Source organism: Chiloscyllium plagiosum, chromosome 12, assembly GCF_004010195.1.
Source record: "Chiloscyllium plagiosum isolate BGI_BamShark_2017 chromosome 12, ASM401019v2, whole genome shotgun sequence".
In the NCBI taxonomy this organism is placed as follows: Eukaryota; Metazoa; Chordata; class Chondrichthyes; order Orectolobiformes; family Hemiscylliidae; genus Chiloscyllium; species Chiloscyllium plagiosum.
Window position 1 is genome coordinate 28,836,495 of NC_057721.1, and position 13,926 is coordinate 28,850,420.

Below are 13,926 nucleotides of genomic sequence, written 5' to 3' on the forward strand. Positions count from 1 at the left end.
CAGAAATGACTGCCAGACTACTCAGACCTCTTGGCATCATGGTAGCCCACAAACCCACCAACACACTAAAACTGCAGCTAATGAACTTGAAAGACCCTATGGAGACAATGAGCAAAACTAACGTCATTTACAAAATACCGTGCAAGGACTGTAACAAACAATACATTGGGCAAACAGGCAGAAAACTAGCCACCAGGATACATGAACACCAACTAACCACAAAAAGACATGACCCTCTCTCACTAGTATCCTCACATATGGATGACGAAGGACACCACTTCGACTGGGACAATACATCCATCCTAGGACAAGCCAAACCAAAGACATGCATGAGAATTCCTAGAAGCATGACATTCCAACCGGAACTCTATCAACAAACACAGAGTTAGACTCCATCTGCCACCGCCTGAGAAAAGGAACAGGAAGTGACTTCACCACAGGAAATAACATCACCAAAGGAAATGACATCACCAACCCAAAGAAACCCAAACATATAAATAGAAAGCAGGAATTTTCAGCATTGCTTTGCATAAAGTCCACTGAAGATGTTACCTGGCAAGGTAATGAAACATTTGAAAGTGAACCTTTCAGCTCTGAGCAAACCTACACCCAAAACCTCAACCTGAACTACAAATCTTCTCAAAACTCATTAAGAACAGTTTCTGGTAGGAAATACTTCATTTCAGAGTATCTGAGAATAGACATTAAAATGTTAGCCATTCAAGTGACCAAAACCTGAGGAATTAATATGTGATCAAACCAGTCAAAACAATTAAATCAATTAAGCTAAGCAGGATGACTTACTGATGCAGGTAAACAGCAAATTCATTCCACAAAGACAAGTTTTACATTACTTAGTGTGGAAACAGGCCCTTTGGCCCAACAAGTACATTTACTTGCTTCAAAATAAAGCGATGTTTTAACTCAAAACAAGCTTGGACTTGTCGGATATTTCCTTGATATGTTTCCAGAAGTTTGGAGCAATACATATGGACATTTACAATTCATAATACAAAGCAGGTATGCAATTTTTATACCTAGCTTGCTCTATCGTACAAGTAGATATTGATCAAAACGTGCCTACTCTTGCAAAAAGGGAAATGGCATAATTTACCAAAGTGATGAATGTCAATGAAGAGGAGAAAGTAATGTCTATGAGGCATGATTAGAACAGATACAAACGTAATTTCTGGAATGCATACACAAAATGAACAGTTGAGCCATGGTACCAGAATGAATTGGTTAACCATTAAAGGTGGTTGCAAGTCAAACAACATCAACAATTTGTATTTAATAGAAGAGGACATCTCAGTGCTCACAGGAACCTTAAACAAAATTTGGCATGAAACATTATAAAAGGTGATTTTAGCGCACATGTCAGCAGCCTGACTAAACAGGTAGGTTTTAAGGAATGTCTTAAAGGTGAGAAGTGAAGTACAGAAATTGAGACATTAGAGCTTAGGTTATTCACAGCTTAAGGCATAGCCACCAATAATAGGGCAACTAAAATTAGACAAGCTCAAGTATTGGAGGAAGCATGCCCAGTGGAGATGACAGGTTAGGGTCAGATGAATTAGAGTCATGAAGTCATACAGCACAAAAACAAACTCTTCAGTCCAAGTTGATCAGACACCCCAATCTGACCTCGTCTCATTTGCCAGCATCTACCCTTTCCCCTCTAAATCTTTCAAATTCATATACTCATCCAGATGTCTTTTAAATGTTGTAGCTCCTCTGGCAGCTCATTCCATACACACCACCACCCTCATGAGTTGTTCAACAACTTGTAAGCAAAGACTGAGAAATTTAAAGTAGAGATGTTGCTCAACTGGTGGACAATGTAGATCAAGAAGCTCAATTCAGTTGTTGTGCATGGCATGTTTCATCAGTGCCTGGCTCCTTTAAACTTTATTTGTGTATTCATGCATGCGTATTAATCATCATTGAATGAGGCATGCAGGTTTTCACCCAGGGTGCTGCACTGATAAATAGAGTTCTGTGGAAACTTTGGCAAATAAAACTTTGTGCAAGTTGGAGCATTGGTAATTTTGGATTCTGTAAGGTCAAATTGATTTGAAAAGTGGAAGGCTGGTGTGAAGTAAGGGTAGAGTTGGATGGGTGATGTTATGGAGGGTGGAAATAAGCTGCTTGAGTAAGTAAATGAAGCCACTTAAATATAGTCAACTACTATCACTGATTTAAATCTGTTGAAGTGTACAGTCAGATAAGGGAAAAATTGCTATTGCCCTTGCAGCTGTCCAGATACCATCACCCACCATCAGCCGACCCTCGCCCAATTATTGAATTTGCCTTCACGGGTGCCTCACTGCCAGAGGCCTGCTAACATCCCCACTGCTACCCAATGTCAGCCCTGCCAGAAGCTTCTGAATCAGACTCACTGGATTTGAGCCTCAGAATTCCCCCACTGGCCAAATACCACCACTGCCTGACACCTCACCTTTGAAGAAGGGCCGCCACCACCACCACCACTACCACTACATCAGACTCCCTTCCTAAATGAACCACCCATTACCACAGAGAAACAGCACTCAGGGAGAAGTGTGCTGGTCAGTGCTGCTGCTCCTTTGTGGCGGAGGGCTTGAGCATTCAAGTCCCACCTCTAGATTGCTCATGCACAACAGCTCAGTGCACATGCTCAGAGACATTGAGCAGTCTCCATGGAGGAATCCAGGATAAATGGCAGGTCAGGGAGTCTTGGACATTAAACCAAATTCCGGAAGGATCCTAGGTTGTTCACCATGAATAGGTGATTGATTCAAAAGCAGAAATCTGGAAATCATTCATTCTGGCTCCAAAAAGATGTGATCAGTGTATGTCTAAAATAGAGAAAAGCTAAGAAACAGTACAAGTTGAAAGAGAGTTGACTGATCACTAAAATCACTCAAAATAGTTTTGTGTGTCTGGCATACAGAAAATTCAAGAATGGTTTGAATGCAAGTTTCAGACATTTAGAAGAATTGATACAGTGTCTAAAGAGAACTGTTCTACTGGTTGGGAGACAAGGCTAAGGGTGTGTAACTGCAAAATCAAGCATAGGTCATTCATGAGGAAAGTTATATAACACAATACAGAAAATATAATACAAATAAATAATAAAATTTAATGAAGCACTTCACCATCACTTGAGGTAATTGGGGATAGGTCGCAGAAATTGGCTTTGTGGGCAATGTCTACTTCCTGAAGGATAAAAGCTAAATGCAAAAGTAAAAATGTGAAGCTTTCCCCCAGCAATAATTTAATTTATACTGTAGCATAATTTAGAATTGTAAATTGGAGAAGGACTTTTCCTAACCTTAGCACAGATAAGTAATGACATTGTTGGAGGGTGGAATGCATTTGTGGGGTTAAATGACCTATACTTGTTCCGAGAAGTGGTGTAGAAATTTAAGGAAACAGCACATTTCAAGTGCACAAATTTGTTACACAAGTTTGCAGTACCTGCATTTTTTATAAAATAACTCTACATATTAATACCAAATTTAAAAGTTGGTGCTTAATGTTCATAAACATTCATCCAGGAAGACAGATAGCACCATAACAATGGAACACCTTAACGTGAAAGTGCAAGTATACTTTCCTCACTATTATACTGGTGAACAAAAATTGCTGACTTACTTTAAAAAGTTCAAACAACATGTGGAAGAGATGAGAGGGTACATACACCACTTGGATTGGTTTCACAGATGTTTTAGCTAAAATAAATACACAAGTTCATTAATTAGTTATACTCTTCTTTTGCATGATTCTACAGTCAAAGTATTCCAAACATGGAAATTTCCAATTTTGATTTGATGACAAATTCAACGACCATTCATTCAAACTTAATCAAGCTAATTAGCAAACATAACATATTTTGATTTTCTGGGAAGATGGCTAATTAAAGCATCAAAATAAATATTGTGGAGGAGCCCAGGAGTTTGTTTGCATGTCATTTCAATAATTAGAGAAGCACTAACAAACAAGTTCAATATGTTTGCAATGAACAGAGGAAAAACAATACGCCCATTGATTCAATGCACCCTTTGGAAAACATTTTTAACCAACTAGTCTAGACATGTTATGACACATGACAGCAGCAGGTGGAACTTGAACCTGGACTTTTTGGCCTGGAGGTAGGGACACTACCATTGTGTCACAAGAGCCCAGGTTTTTGAAAGGATAATACTGGCCAGTGTGGAGCAAAGGCATCATTTGGTATCATCCTTATCAGCTTAGTGAACACAGATGGTTGACAAATGCTATCATTCAGGTCATTGTTAGTTCGCAAAATATTTGGTTAACCAGCACATCCAAGGATCAATCAGTACTTCCAAAGTAACCCAACAATCAGTTGGCTAGCACAGCAGATAACTCATCAACATTAGTCCACTGAAAGCAATTGAGATGTGATAAATTCATATTCCAAGTTGAATTAGAATCATTGAATCCCTATAGTGCAGAGAAAGACCATTTGGCACATAGAGTCTGCACTAACCCTCCGAAGAGCATCCCACCCAGATCCAGCTGACCACCTTAAATTATAACCCCTCATTTACCATGGCTACCCACCTAGCCTGCACATCCTTGGATACAATGGAGCAATTTAGCATGGCCAATCCACCTAACCTGCACATCTTAGGACTGTGGGGGGAAACCGGAGCAACTGGCGGAAACCTATGCAGACGCGAAGAGAACACGCAAATTCCATATAGTCACTCAAGGCTGGAATCGAACTTGGATCCCAGGCACTGTCAGGCAGCATTGCTCAGCAAGGAGCCACCATGCCACTCAATGACATGGAATGACAAATTTTGTTTTTGTTATTATTATTCATTAAATAGTCAATACATTTAAACTTAATTACTTCAATTGATTTTTTTTAACAAATCAATTCTAAACTAGAGAAAACTTGCAAATATTTTTTACCATTGAACTCATCAATCTCCAGCTCTGGAGATCCCATATAGTATTGCTCACATAACATCTTTGCAGTCTCATATGCATCTGTGTTAAAAAAAAATTGAAAATCATAAGTGTACATAGCATAAAGCACATGTAAACTGCAAGCCAAGAACATCGGCTCAGTCTGTGAATAGAACTTTACTTGGTCACTAATGCAAAACCAAAGGACAACCGATGACAGATATCTGAAATAGCAAAAACTTTCATGTCGAGAATTCATGTCATCTAGTTTCTATGGGTGATAAGATGGGATAAAAACAGAAAATGCTGGAAATACTCAGCAGGTCTTGTAACATCTGTGGAGAGAGAAACAGAGAAACGTAAAACAATAACTGTTTCTCTCTTCAAAAATGTTGTCAGACCTGCTGAGTTTCTCCAGCAATTTCTGTTTATAGCAATCCTCCCTTCCACCTGATAGAAGCTAGATGCATGAATTCTCGAAGTGGAAGTCAGAGTGGATAGCTGGCAATTCCATCACTGCTAGCTCCTCCAGACCTCCATCTTGGACATGACAATTTATGTCTTAAGGCATGCTCCAGGGCAGCAGCAGCACACATTCCACATCAACAGGCATAGACATTCCCAAGCCAGCCTCTCTGCAACATCATGACACATCTTGCAGGAAACTTCTGTATTTCATTGTTGCACAGTGAAGCATACTGGCAATTGAAATGTTGCCGTCAGCTCACAGATTGAACCAGGCTGAATCTTAAGGCTGCTGCTTGCTTTCTTAGCGTTCACTCGCTCAGCATCCCTACCTTATCTTTCAGACTTTTGCCCCACATCCAGAGCTGAAAAATGCATTGCACTTCCCTTTTTGTTTGCCTTTTAGGACGACAAGGAAGCTTGTCATGATTGTCAGCAAAGATCAGTCAAGGGGTAGGACATGTGTAGGTTTAAGGTGCCATGCTATGCCAATCTCACGGCTCTACCATGTGGCAGCGTAAGTGGCAAAACACTGCTTCAATCAAATGGCTACATCTCAAAAAATCTTTAGGGGAATAGTCCTCAATTGAGTCAAGGGAGACAGCCTTCAGTCAGAGGATCTCAGTGAAGTCAGTCAAGGACAACCTCCAATATCATTCCAGGGGCTTAGGTGTGGTCATTCAACCACTTGGGCTGTCAGGGTCAGGATCCTCTCTTCATGGCAGGGGTGAGGAACCCAGTGTCAGGCAGCCCACCATCTGTCTTTTTCTGCCCTATTATGAGCTGTTTGCTGCTGTAATGAGAGAAAGGGAAGGACAGAGTGAGATGAAAGTGGGTAGCACAGCTGTTAGTGCCAGGACAGATAAGGGAAAGGTGGTGAAGTGTCTCTAGTGAGTGAATAAATAGCACAGAGGCTATACAGAGTTTGTGGTAAAGGGGCATCAGTTGACTAAGAGCAAGTGAGGGAAGATGTTGCATGCAATATCAAGAACACAAGCCTTACTGGAATGTGTGTGCAATAGCAGAGTATAAATAGCACAGAGGCTATACAGAGTTTGTGGTAAAGGGGCATCAGTTGACTAAGAGCAAGTGAGGGAAGATGTTGCATGCAATATCAAGAACACAAGCCTTACTGGAATGTGTGTGCAATAGCAGAGTGATGAGAGTGAGAGTGTGAGAGAGATAGCAGAGGGTAGATGGCATCATCTAAAATGAGAGGTGATGCATTTTGAGAAAGCAAATCTTAGCAGGTCAATTACACTGAATGGTAAGGTCCGAGGGAGTGTTACTGAACAAAGAGACCTTGGAGTACAGGTTCACAGCTCCTTGAAAGTGGAGTCGCAGGTAGATAAGATAGTGAAGACGACGTTTGGTATGCTTTCCTTTCTTGGTCAGAGTATTGAGTACAGGAGTTGGGAGGTCATGTTGCGGCTGTACAGGACATCGGTTAGGCCACTGTTGGAATATTGCGTGCAATTCTGGTCTCCTTCCTATCGGAAAGATGTTGTGAAACTTGAAAGGGTTCAGAAAAGATTTACAAGGATGTTGCCAGGGTTGGACAAGTTGAACTGTAGGGAGAGGCTGAACAGGCTGGGGCTGTTTTCCCTGGAGTGTCGGAGGCTGTGGGGTGACTTTAGTGGTTCAGTGGTTAGCACTACTACCTAACAGCACCAGGGTCCCAGGTTCAATTCTAGCCTTGGGCGACTGTCTGTGTGGAATTTGCACATTCTCCCCATGTCTGCGTGGGTTTCCTCCGGGTGCTCCGGTTTCCTCCCACAGTCCAAAGATGTGCAGGTTAGGTGAATTGGCCATGCTGAATTGCCCAAAGTGCTAGGTGCATTAGACAGAGGGAAATGGGTCTGGATGAGTTACTCTTCGGAGGATCAGTGTGGACTGGTTGGGCCAAAGGGCCTGTTTCCACAGTCGGTAATCTAATCTAATCTAAAATTATGAGGGGCATGGATAGGATAAATAGACAAAGTCTTTTCCCTGGGGTCAGAGAGTCCAGAACTAGAAGCCATAGGTTTATGGTGAGGGGAAAGATATAAAAGAGACCTAAGGGGCAACTTTTTCACACAGGGGGTGGTATGTGTACGGAATGAGCTGCCAGAAGAAGTGGCAGAGGCTGGTACAATTGCAACATTTAAAAGGCATTTGGATGGGTATATGAATAGGAAGGGTTTGGAGGGATATGGGCTGGTAGGTGGGACTAGATTGGGTTGGGATATCTGGTCGGCGTGCACAGGTTTAACCGAAGGGTCTGTTTCCATGCTGTACATCTTTATGACTCTATCTACCATGATAGAGCAAATGTAATTGACCTTTTTGCTACATTGCTGAGCATTTCTTCAGAAGGCTGAATCCACACTGATCCAAATGGCAATCTCCGAACAGGCTGGTAGGGTCTGCTGTCACGGTCTAATCAGCCAGACTTGTAGGAAGGGGACACCTGCCTCTGTACCACAGTATCCAGCCGGACATCCAAGTCCCTGTCCACAAACAAATTTTCCTTTATCTGCCATAAAGGTGCTTGATCAGATCCACAACAATCTTTTTTTAAAAGTAGTGCCAGCACCAGGGATTGTGGGATATCTCAGCAGTAATGAGTATTTCTGGCTATGACAAATGGGACAGCTGGGCTAGCAATGGACAAAAGAAGCACCATAGGTACATAGCAGGTAGATAATGAGGTAAGTTTGGGATGACTGCCTGAGAAAGCTTGTAGACAGAAATTCTCCATGAGACAAGACAAAAATGACACTTTGCCAAAATAGGTTAAGATTTCGTCCAAGGTTTCAGTTCTCATGAAAAGCAATCAACTTTTAAAAAAATTAACTCTTTGCCCCTTGACAGACACCTAGCCTATAGGACATTTTCCACATTTTTGATGTTGCTGTTGTCATGTGAGTATTCAGTTATACAGACAGCAAAAAGAAGTTCCAAGTTAAAGAACAAGCAATAACAACTCAGGTGTATTAGTTTCCAACATTTTAGCAACTAAGAAGTAAACGACAAAAATTATTTCCTAGTTGGACAAGTGCCTTACAAATACACTGGCATAATCTTTGAATTTGCACCTTTAATCTATCCCTAAATAGCTTTAGAATAGTTCTAAGCCCTCTGCAGCACACTGGACTGGTTGAAAATATTTAACATATTATTTGGCTTTCAAACTCAATTTTATGAAATCAAAGAATATGTAACAGGTGAGGGTACATATTCAAGATGTAACCCATAGCCACATGCAGCTTGGGAACTCGGTTCCATGAGTTTAAAGTCAACTGAAGTACTGTGAGTTGGTTAAAGTTTTCAGACATGACTTCAGTGGTGGCAAGTGATTTCAAACTAATGATTTTCAAAGGTGACTTTAAAGAGATGACACAGAGGTGAAGCACAGAGACATTTAGGGAGAAATTACCAGAAAACGTCGGGCCTGTAAAGCTCAAGTCACTTGCGCCAAAGGTGTGACAACAGGGAAAGGCATTCACAAGAAGCCACTGTCAGCCAGTGAAGGATTGAGTTGGAAAAATGGCGAAGCTGAAACAAGTCAAGACATAAAGAAGGTAAAGGCCATAAATGGATTTATATACAAAGATGGGAATGTTAAATTAGAAATGTGGGAACCAGGAGCCAATGTAGGTAGAAAATGTGAAACAGATTTTATGCAGGATAGAAATCAGGAAGCATAGAAAATAGGGAGCAGAGATAGAACTGAGTTTCGGATGTGATTAATGCATGGAAACCATGCTGTGCTATGTCTAAGACCAACTCCATTAATAAAAGGCAATGTACAGTTCCTTGGTCCCTTGTTTGTATACATTTCAGGCATATGCCTGAACAGTTTTGATGTCTGTACTATTACAATAAAAGATCTATTTAAACATGCATATGTGTCAGCCATCCAGCATATTGAACGTTTTAGTACTAAATCTAATCAATTTCAAGGTAAAAGTCTATCAAATCTATATGATAAAACAGTCTGAACAAATTTAGGTTAACACTTCGAAAGCTCTTAGTTAAGTTTCTTACAGAAATTTTCTTCATGGTGTTTCTCACCTTTAACAACATCAGCAACATTGCAGTTCGGATCTATACTTCCAATATGCTTAGGATGTGCTGGATTTGTGTCACCTCCAAAGAGCAGAGCTACCATAATAAAAAAAAAGGGAAAGTACAATCAGAAACTCTTTAATAAGAAGTTGACTGGAATTAGATAAACACACAAAATGTAAAAACAAAAATCATTAAAATGTTGAGTTATTGTATTTTCTTTGGTACTTGAAACTACAATATTATAATAGCCCTGGTCTGCAAAAAAGGCATTTTAAGATGGTCAAAATATTAGAATTACAAAATTGTACACTCAGGTATTTAGAAACAAAATTGCTTATTCTGTTAAATATTATGGAAGTTCTCTCAGATAGTGAAAAATGAGTGCTCTATGCCTTACTAACATTTACAGAAATTCAATAAAATTACACAATTCAATTCTGCACTGGGAATTCATCTTATGTGCGACAAGATGTTCATTGTGATAAATAACCTTCACATATGACTGTGAGATACAGTTGCAAGTCATCAATCCTCATTGATAAACTATTTCTTTTGGTTAGCAGGGTATCTTAATAAGATTAAAGTTTGAGACTATCCAATGCAAATTATTGACAAATTGAGAATAGTGAGTTTCTTTTCACGCAATGAGGAATACATACAGTCCCTATAAAAACACAATACTTTTTAAAATTCTCCAAGTAATTGTGAAAGCACAGGGTGTAAGACCAAGGTACATTCTGGTTACTATAATCAATAGCACATAAAGAAATGAATCAAGTCTAATCAGGTTTAAAGCAGGGCGACCATTTAATATCCACCTATTAACACTTGAGAATATGGAGATGGGCCACTTTCTTGAACTATTTCAATGCATGTGGTGAACGTATGACCATACTCTCCAAGATATTATTCCAATATTTGGGTCATACATAAAAGTATGGAAAATTCACTAAAGGGTATACAATGGCTGCCAGTAAAGAATCAATGGGCAGTGCAGGATGGGGAGCAGAAATCCAACAGAAAGATTAGGAAGAAAACCAATGCAAAACAAGCAAACCTAATGTAATTTACAAAATACCTTGCAAGAACTGTAACAAATACTACATTGGACAACAGGCAGAAAACTAGCAACCAGGATTCATGAACATCAACTTGCCACAAAATGATATGACCCACTCTCACTAGTATCCTTACGTACGGATGAGGAAGGACACCACTTCAACAGGGACAACACATCCATCTTAGGACAAGCCAAACAGAGAAACGCACAAGAATTCCTAGAATCATGGCATTCCAACCAGAACTCTATCAACAAACACATTGACTAGCATCCCATTTATCACCCTGAGAAAAAGAACAGGAAATGACATCACCATAGGAAATAATGTCACCAACCCAAGGAAACCCAAAAACATAAATAGAATGTAGGCTACACCACCAGTCCTTCATCCGGAGGCTCACTGAAGATGTTACCTAGTATTGTGGCGAGATATCTGAAACCGAACCTTCCAGCCCAGCAAGCAAACCCTACATCCAAAATTATAGTTTCTAAGAATGCAGCAAAATTCCAGGCAACTCTTGAAAAATATGAGTAAAAGTACTGATTCATGGACAATGTGAACTTACACTAGCACAGAAAGACTATGACTGGTTGAATCATACAACATGGAAACAGACCCTTCGGACCAACCAGTCTGAAACAGTACGATTCAGAATGTAATTGACATTTCTCAGAAAATCTGGCTGTGTGCAATGTCACATTCACCAGGTGTCAGTCTTCTTTTGCTGGTAACATCTTGATGCTGACTTATGAACTCAGAGTTACAGACGCAGGTCTTTTCCTCCAAAAACAGAAGTACAATCTAGACTGACATTTCAGAGCAGTACTGAGAGGAGATACAATTTTTTGGTTAAGACGTAAAACAAAGTCCAGTTTCCCTTTTAGGTATAAAATATTCAAGTATTTAAAGATGATAACTAAAATTTATCTTTGTGCCTGCAACATTCATTTCTCAAGAGCACTCAAAATGTGACTATTTAGTCAGTTAGAAGGCCATTTGTGGACTTTACTGTGTGCAATTGGTTCCTTCATATTTCCAATTGAGAAGAGTTACTACATTTTAAGGTATTTCATTGGCTGTGAAGTGCTTTGGTACATCTAGAGGTTTGGAATGCTACTATATATATTTTTGAAAGTCCGATGACAGACTATTTAACTGAAATATTTGCTTTGTTATATCAAACACTTGCTTTCACATTCTCTTGCATGGTTTAAAGCTCAAAGCAGTAAAGCTTCAAATTAAACAGTGCACCACTGGTAGGGATTTTTTGTTTTACTAAGGCAGAGACTTGGGCTCTTTCTAAAACATCATGGCAATCACTAAAGTGTATGGCATTCATGAATCACTAGTGTTATGTTAAAGCATCATAAATTTAATCTAGTGCAGTAAATGTAAACTTTGTGGTGTTGGAGATTCGCAGGTAGGAGAAAGAATCAGAAATTAAATTTTCAGCACAGTTGAACAAGAAAGAGATGTATGACTGCAGAAACACAAATCTTTAAAAGCAAGCTTTTAAGTAAAAAAAATGTATAAAATGGAAACCAAAACAAGATTTATGAATCCTGCAAAGATTTAATTGAAAGCAGAGTATGTAACACGCATTACGCAGATGACATATAGATTTAATAGATGAAAGGGCTTAGTTATCAGGATTTTAAAATAACTCTACTGAGCATAATCCAAGTTAAGAAATGTTCAATGGAAATGGTTAAAATTATTAAAGGATCTAAAAAACTAAAAATGTTATTTCTACTGTTTGGTGAATCGTAAATAAACCAACAATTTTACAGTGGAAAAAGGCTAAAAAAATTTCATCAAAATATTATTGAAATATAGTTTGTGAGCTATCACAATAGAACAAGCTTTATTTAAGAAGTTAGATAAACATGAAGATCAGTATCAAGATGAAATAGGAAAAAAAAAGAGAACAGAGCTGGCAAAGCAAACATTTTAAAATTTTTTCCACTTTTAAATTTTGTTAACTTTGTGTACACAGTTGAATTCAAGAAAGCTAATTTTATTTTATTAATTAAAACGCTACAACTGTTACTGGGAATGACAGTCTTTGATCATTCACAGAATGACAGCAAAGTCGGCATTCACTTTAACTGCTAATGAGAAAGAGATGGTGACCTGCCTTTCTAACAACTCAGTGGCCTGTTCGACCATTTCAGAAAGCAGTTAGGACTCTATCGTTACTGCAATCCTTACCTGGCCTTATCTACATATGACTTCAGATCCACAGCAATAAAAGTTGATTCTGAATTGCTCTGTGAAATGGTCAAGCAAGACACTCAGTCTAAGGACAATTAAGGATGGGCAACAAATGTGAGCATAACCCAGTGATGCCCACATCCCATGAAATAAATTACAAAAAGCTTTGAACTTTATCACAAAGACAACAGACTTACTGTGTTGGTTGATAAGCATCCGAAATGAAATACGGCTGGTGTAGAAACGGTCCAGAAAGTACTGGATGTTACTACTAATAAATGGGTCAAAGCCATACTTCTCCTTATATTCAATAACTCCCTGAGCCATGGTTGGCACTACATCATTGTGTCGATTTCGGATTTTAATCAGAGATTCTAGAAAACTGAGGCAGAAAAATTAATTGGGTCAAGATAATTATACATTCAAGTCAAAAATTATCATTTTAACTGAAGCCTATAATGGAAACATGCATACAAATATGATTTAAAACTAAAAATATCAAAAATATACCAAAACATTTGTTCTACCCATTGTCTTTAGATTACTTAGTGTGGAAACAGGCCCTTCAGCCCAACAAGTCCATACCGACCCTCCGAAGAGCATCCCACCCAGACCCATTCCCCTACATTTACCCCTTCACCTAACACTACGGGCAATTTAGCATGGCTAATTCATCTAACCTGCACGTTTTTGGACTGTGGGAGGAAACGCAGACGCAGGGAGAATGTGCAAACTCCACACAGACAGTTGTCTGAGGCGGAAATTGAACCCGGGTCTCTGGCGCTGTGAGGCAGCAGTGCTAACCACTGTGCCACCGTGCCGCCCGTCTTTAACCCCCTATTATAAACTTAATTCCCTCATCACTGATTTTATTCCTGTCTTTGGTCACAGAAAACTACTCCAACTTCAACATACTATATGATGCTAATCTGTGGTCTGATCTCCTATTTTCTCCAACATAAAATATCCATTTATTTCAACAGGTTATCCATAGCTTCCTTAATTTCAGCCTTTGTCTTGCTGAAACCTTCATCCATACTATTATATCCTCCAGAATTAGCAAATCCAAAACTCTAAGCTCACCTCTAATTTGTCTATTCACAAAATATGAATGTTGCTGATAAGGCATTCCTAATTGCCCTTGACTGGTGGTGGTGAATTGCCTTCTCCAAACACTGGAGGACTGGGGGTGTGATGGAGAGGGAGCGGA

General features: G+C 39.4%; 1 protein-coding gene across 3 annotated transcripts in view; it reads right to left on the reverse strand.

Moving 5' to 3' along the window:
• pdk3a (pyruvate dehydrogenase kinase, isozyme 3a) overlaps positions 1–13,926 on the reverse strand; it is a 69,849-nt gene that overhangs the window by 23,338 nt on the left and 32,585 nt on the right. For all 3 annotated transcript variants that reach the window (XM_043700759.1, XM_043700760.1, XM_043700761.1), the window contains exons 4-7: positions 12,914–13,098; positions 9,445–9,534; positions 4,927–5,004; positions 3,637–3,713 (exon numbers count right to left, since the gene is read on the reverse strand). In XM_043700759.1, coding sequence (XP_043556694.1) covers positions 3,637–3,713; positions 4,927–5,004; positions 9,445–9,534; positions 12,914–13,098 — 430 coding nt within the window. The remainder of the gene's footprint in view (positions 1–3,636; positions 3,714–4,926; positions 5,005–9,444; positions 9,535–12,913; positions 13,099–13,926) is intronic.